We start from the raw sequence: 7,095 nt of genomic DNA on the forward strand, positions 1-7,095 counted from the left end.
GCAATCTGATGGAGAGAAACTTAAAGCAGTTTCACTAAAGTTAGGAATAAGACAAGGTTGTTCATTCTCTACCTATTTATTTACTATATTTCTTGAAGTCTTCTCTGGTACAATAAGACACATGAAAGAGATCAAATATATAAATAAGAAAGAAAGATGTCAAAGTATCTTTTTCTGCAGATGATATAAGTGTATACATAAGTGACCCTAAAATTCCACTGAGAAGCTCCTACAACCAATAAACACTTTCAGCTGTATGTGAGAAACCCACAGACATTTTACCAAAAAATAGAGAAAATTTTATCAATCCTATGGAAATCCCTTTTCTGTGTAATACTGAAAGGGCTAACCAGAGCAATAAGTCAAAAGAAGGAAATTAAAGAGATACAAGCTAAAAAGAAGTTAAATAGTTATACTATTGTACATAAGCGAACAATTTTACCAAAAAATGTCTAGAAACAATATACTATTGCAGTAAAGTGGTGGGACATCAAATCAAGTTTGGAAAATCAGTAGTCTCTCTATATACCACCAGCAAACACATTGAGAAAACGATCATGAAACTCTCCCAGTTACAATAGCATCAAAGACAATAAAATACTTGAAATAAATCTAATCAAGGTAGTGAAGGATCTCTACAATAAAATCTTCAGATGTCAACAAAGAGATTAAGAAAAACATTAGGGCAGTGGTTGGGATTAGTGGCCCTAGGAGGACACCCACACCCACACAGCAGAGACCACCGAGATCACAGGGTCGCTGCTCTTGTGCAGCTTCCAGCACTCACCTAGAGGTGTGGAAATTTAAACAACACAAGTATTTTGCCTAGGGCTTTGGTCAAGCAAATGCTGAGAAGCCACCCAAAGAGGATCCCTAAGGAGACATTTCTCAACAACTATATAGTGAACTGATGTAACAATGGTACTAATATATTGGGATGTCGCTAAGCAGAGAGGCTCTTGGGGTGCATGATTCCCCAGCAACTAAGCTTAAAGTGTTTGAAATGGACCACAAAGCTCTGACAGGTCATGAGTATTTTGCCTTCTCTTCAGGATCATCCCATGCTGAAAAGATACTCCAGATGTTAGGATTCTGCTTTAGTCAGCCTACCTGTGATGTCACTGCTTACCTAATATGGGGGTGTGACCCTGCCCTGGGCCATATAAAAGGCACCCTCCACATGCTCTCTCTCTCTCTCTCTCTCTCTCTCTCTCTCTCTCTCTCTCTCTCTCTCTCTCTCTCTCTCTCTGTCTCTCTCTGTCTCTCTCTCTCCCCCTCCCGCCCTCCCTCTCTCTCCCCCCCTCCGCCTCCCCGCTCCCCCTTGCCCCCACGTGTATCTCCAGAGATAGTTTCTGAATCCCCTTATTAAACCTCTTAAGTGGATCTGTTGTGTGGCGTGATTCCATCCCTCTGTACAGCTCCACCTTTCACCTCTAACCTCTGCCGCTCACTTTGTAACATTTGGCGCCCAACATCAGGGAGACCGTTCTGGTGGTGATAAGGGGTGATCCTTACCAGATTACCCAGTAAAAACCACTAGAATCCTCTCTTTCCATCACGGACCTGCTCTCCCACCTGCTTACAGATCCACTCCTGAATCCTGATTCCAGTCTCCTCACACACTGGCTACTTGGTGGTTTTTTCCCTTTACTGGGCATAAACGCTTTCCTCTAGTTAGAGAGTTTGCTGGTCCTCTCTAATTGACTGGGAGCAGGGGACACCCTTGTCCTCTTCGCTGACCCCCACCCATGGCCTCTATCTGTCTTAGATTTCTGGGTTACTGCACGCATCTTTCCTCTGACTGGACACCAATTCCCCTGGAATACATGCCTGTAACCTCAGACAGTCTGTTTTTACTCCAAAAGACCCAAAGGGATGGACCCTGCTGATCCTTTCTTGGCTCAGTGACCTTGCCAGCCACTTTTGTTCCACCAGTCACAATCCAAGCTAGTCGTGTTGTTCCGCTGTGCCGCTGTCCCAAACCCCGGTAAGGACAGGACAGTAAGCCTGCAACTGCTGCCTCAACTGTGCTTCCTGGATGACAGAGCCACTTTACGGCCTTCTAGGGTACCGTGCTCCACTCCTCACAGCTTACTATCATTTTAAATTTGCCCGTTGTTCAAGACCCTTGGTCTCCAACGCTGGCCACATGACTTGTCGCCATCTTTGTTATGGGCAACCACGTGACTACCTTACCTTTTCTAAGGACTGGATGTTTAGCCACCATCTTTGTTAAGGGCTCTGGCCCCACCCCCTTCCCATTGCAGTTATGCCGGCAATTCAGTAGATATGCTCAGCCAATCAGCCCAGCTTTGCTGTTTATTACACCTGCCTTTTGACCCTCCTCAAAAAAATCATGTGATTATTTATTAGGTATACAATTGCTTATTGGCTCTGTTTTAATTTATGCTTTTCCTGATTCCTACACAAGTAAATAAATGCTGTTTCTTCTATCAGCTAATCTAGATTCAACTACAGGCTTCCTGGATAATGGGTTTGATACAGTTTTTTAAGTTATTTTATAATGGTCTACTGTATTAAAATTCACTTGTTTACAATATTAGTTTTTCAATCATTGCCTTAAACCATGTTTGTCCTACAGTTCTAAAGGTGATATTATTGGTTATACAATAACCATTCTGTTGTCTTTAATGGACTGTGTTTTTGGACTATACTTTTGTTTTTAACGTTCCAACTTGAGAGATAAACTATAAACAAAGTTGTCTATTTAAATATTCTTAAAATATATAAGACTGTGGTCTCATTGCCATTTCAATTAAAAGCCTGAGTATGTATCCTAAGCCCCATATTAGAACTGGTAAAAAATCTTTAAAAGACTAAAGGAGCCTTCCCAACAGGCTCTGTTATAACAAACTATACTCCACGTCTTAGCCACCACCCCTGAGAAAAAAATAGAGGTCTGCAACACCCCTTCCCACTGGGGTCCACCCTGAGTCAGTTCTGATAGGGACCTGCTTCAGGTATAGACAAAATGAGACACCAGTCTCACAGCTGCTACAATCAGAATGAGACACTGTTTCCACTGCCTAGCCTGTTAACAAATTTGGCCTATGGATGTCAATGCTCACATACTGTCTTGTTCTCTGTGCTTAGTCGCTGGAGGTTCAACCAGCACAAGAGCTGTGGACAAGTCCAGCCTTCAAGCTCCTTGACCTGTCAGAGTAAAGATTGCACTTAAATTCAGCAGCCTCGCCATCCAGGGTAATGGTACAGGTCCATGTTAAATTCATACTCCAGTTACCTTGTCACATTGCCAGCTTCTATCTTTGGAGACTTCAGGTACCTTCCCAGCCCACTTCATATGCAGGAGACCAAACTTTAACTGTCAATTTTACCTATTGCTTAAAGGGTCCAAAAAGGTGTTTTTAAAACGTGTTTTAAGTTGGTAAATGTAAGTTATGAAGGTCAACAAATGCTTTATTTCTTCCTGTTACTATGCTGTTGTATTAACTGTTCAAAGTATTGAGACTGATCAATGGAGCTCTGATTTATTAATCTAATTCTGGTAAATCATTCCACTATATGATCCTACCATAGTTCCAAGATTTTAAATTTCCTTTTGTGTTCTGTTCCACAGAGGCCAAAAGGGCTTCTGCCTTCCCTAACCTCATCTCAGAGTATTTGTGCTCTTAACACAAAGTTCTTTCCCCAAGCCTATACTATGCTATATATGTCTACTGCCCTTTTCCTACAAACTGTTCATGTCTAACAATGTATATTTCACTGCAGATTTCAAACAGTGATGATATTCTTGTAACCTACAAAAAATCTACCTCTCAGGTCAAATGGAGTCCAGATAAGTAATACAATCCAAAGCCTAAGTTTCTTACCTAAGGGTGAGGTTCCTTCTCCTTCTCCCTGGTTTTGGGGCTCCCCTTTCCCTAACTACCTGATTGCCACCTTTCTACACCCAACAGGAGCTAAATTCTCCCTTCCTAGTCACGAAAACACTTTCCTTTACTTAAACAGTTTGCTAGCCCTCTCTGACTGACTGTGAGCTGGGGACACTCTGGTCCTCTTCGCTAACCCTCAACTAGGCTCATCCCCATCAGGTGAGTTTCCTGATGTAGCTCTCTCTGCTGTTCTGTGACAGCTGCTGAAAATTTTGAGTGCACTCAAAGCTACGTTTCTGTGGCCAACTCATCTGTTGAGTTAGGCTGTTGATCTCTAGTTAGTGCTGACGAGCTACCAACTGGTCTGCACCAGTACCTTGGGTCACTAACCATTTTGGGGGACACCCTGATGGTTTACTGACATCACCTCCTCATGGGAAACATCCAGTTATCTGTTCTTCCTGACACACCTTTGGGAACATCGCCTTAAAGTTTACATGCCCCTGCAACCAAACTTGGACATTGCCAAAACTAAACTGTTTTAATTATTGCCAATAATTGGGTAAATGAAAGGAAGCTCCCATATCTAGACCTTTTCTTTGCTCTCCCAAAATTCTCAAAAAGTATCAACATTATCTTAAGCCTTTTCTCTTTGCTCTCCGAAGAGTTTCAAATGTACACCTAAAGAAAAATTTCTCCTTGACCTACTAAACTTTGTCTTCTGCCCACATATATGTTCCAGTATCCTGCCAGACCTCCTACATGTGGGACATCGTCAAAATAGCTACCCACAAGTGTGCCCATCCAACCTCAGAAATTGTGCCAGCTGGACTTGGATTGGTCCTCTTAGCTGGACCTGCATTGCCCTTCCCAGCTACAGATTTCTCAGATCCTGGACAACAAATCCAAGAGCCCGTTCTTCCAGAACCTGGCCAACATTTCAGCCTTTTAAATCCCCTATCACTGCCCTACTGTCAGCAGGAAGTAGTTAAGATGATTACGTCACTCCTCATCCATTTACAAAAGGCTGAAATGGTGTACTCCAGGTTCCCCCAAAACTCCTCAGTCTCTATCTGCTACAGGACATGGCTGACATAGCCTGCCCTCTACCTTGAAATTTCAGGACAGAACTTTTCCTTACTCTTCACGATATAATTTGGACATTTTGTTGCTATTGCTTTTTTTCTATCTCTTTTCTCCGTTACCTACATTTATATACTTTAACTTGCCTTATATAAAAACAATCCAACGTTACTCATTTTTAAATATAGGAAAAGGTAGGAATGTTAGGAATCTGCTTTAGTCTGCCTACCTATGACGTCACTGCTTAGCTGCCACGGTGTGTTGCCCTGCCCTGGGCCATATAAGACACCCTCCATGTGGCGCGCTCTCTCTACCCCTCTCTCTACTTCTCTATCACTCTACCTTTACCTCTTTACCTCTCTCTCTCTCTCCCTCCCCCCGTCCCCCCACACGTGCATCTCCAGAGACAGTGTCTGGATCCCCTTATTAAACCTCTTAAGTGCATCTGTTGTGTGGTGTGATTCCATCCCTCTGTACAACTCTACAGTTCACCTCTAACCTCTGCTGCCGCCCTCTTGTTAACACCAGATATTTAATGAGTTCCTAGACAGCCGCCTGTTCATAGATGTTATTATCATCCGTGTGGAAGGAAAAGGGTTCCCGTGCCGTCGAGCTGTTCTCTCAGGCTGTTGCAACTACTTCATGTTTTGTAACGACCACAGGGAGAGCCGAGAAACGCTGGTCGAGATCAAAGGCATTTTAGCTGAAGCTATGGAATGTGTTTTGCAGTATCTATATACCGGGAAGGTGAAGATCACAACAGAGAATGTCCAGTCTCTCTTCGAGTCCTCCAGCCTATTTCAGATTAGTGCTCTCTGTGACGCTTGTGCTGCCTTCTTAGAGGAGCAGCTCGGTCCCTGCAATTGCTTAGGAATCCAGCGTTTTGCTGACACCCACGCGCTCGAGACTCTCCTTAGAAAATGTAAGGCATGGCATTACAGACTTTCGAGGATGTGTCCCAGCACGAGGAGTTTCTTGAACTTGACAAAGATGAACTTACTGATTACATCCGCACTGACGACCTTGTGATTCAGAAAGAAGAGGTGGTTTTCGAGGCTGCCATGTGCCAGGTCTACCAAGCTGTCTATCTTCGAAGACCACTGTTACACGAGGTCCTGACCCACGTCAGGCTCCCCCTCTCGCATCCCAGCTTCTTTCTTCAGACAGTTGAAGTGGACGAGGTGATCCAGAATTCCCCGGAATGTTACCAGCTCCTACAGGAAGCAAGAAGGTATCACATATACGGCAATGAGATGAGGTCCCCAAGGACTAGGCCACGCAGGTCTACTGGCTACTCAGAGGTGATAGTTGTCGTTGGAAGAGGTGAACAAGTCGGAGGATTTAATAATCCATTCACTGTGTGCTATGATCCAGTAACAGAGGAATGGATGTCCCTGGCGAAGCTTCCACTATTTACCAAATCAGAGTATGCCGTCTGTGCACTAAAGAATGATATTCTTATTTCAGGTGGAAGAATATACAGCCGAGATGTCTGGATTTATAACTCACAGTTAAATATCTGGATCAGAGTTGCCTCTCTAAATAAAGGCAGGTGACGTCACAAGATGGCGGTCCTTCTTGGAAAAGTGTATGCTGTTGGAGGCTATGATGGACAAAACAGACTTAGAAGTGTCGAGTGTTATGATTCCTTTTCAAATCGCTGGGCAGAAGTTGCTCCATTTAAGGAAGCAATGAGCTCTCCTGCAGTGACCAGCTGTGTAAGAAAGTTGTTTGTGATTGGTGGAGGACCTGAGGATACTACTTCTTCTGATAAGGTCAGTGTTATGATCCAGAAACCAATTCATGGCTACTTCGTGCACCTATCCCAGTGGCCAAGAGGTTCATAACGGCTGTGTCTTTAAACAACCTGATCTATGTTGCTGGAGGACTGACCACAGAAGTCTATTGTTATGATCCAGTTAAAGGCTACTGGATGCATGTTCAAAACACATTAGGCAGACAGGAAAACTGTGGTATGTCTGTGTGTAAAGATAAAATCTATATCCTAGGTGGAAGACAGGAAAATGGAGAAGCCACAGACACTATTCTCTGTTACAATCCTGAGACAGGTATCATCACAAGAGTTGCTGCAATACCCAGACCAGTGTCCTATCATGGCTGTGCAACTATTCGTAGATACAATGAGAAAATGCTTTAA

The 7,095-nt window shown here is 43.5% G+C and overlaps 1 protein-coding gene across 1 annotated transcript; it reads left to right on the plus strand.

The window, feature by feature from the left end:
* The first annotated feature begins 937 nt into the window (after positions 1-937).
* On the plus strand, positions 938-7,095 carry LOC127185294 (kelch-like protein 24). Its single transcript, XM_051141809.1, is given in 4 exon segments — positions 938-1,077; positions 5,462-5,862; positions 5,865-6,710; positions 6,713-7,095. Coding segments are annotated over 4 exon segments (1,770 nt in total).

Source organism: Acomys russatus, chromosome X (genome assembly GCF_903995435.1).
Source record: "Acomys russatus chromosome X, mAcoRus1.1, whole genome shotgun sequence".
In the NCBI taxonomy this organism is placed as follows: Eukaryota; Metazoa; Chordata; class Mammalia; order Rodentia; family Muridae; genus Acomys; species Acomys russatus.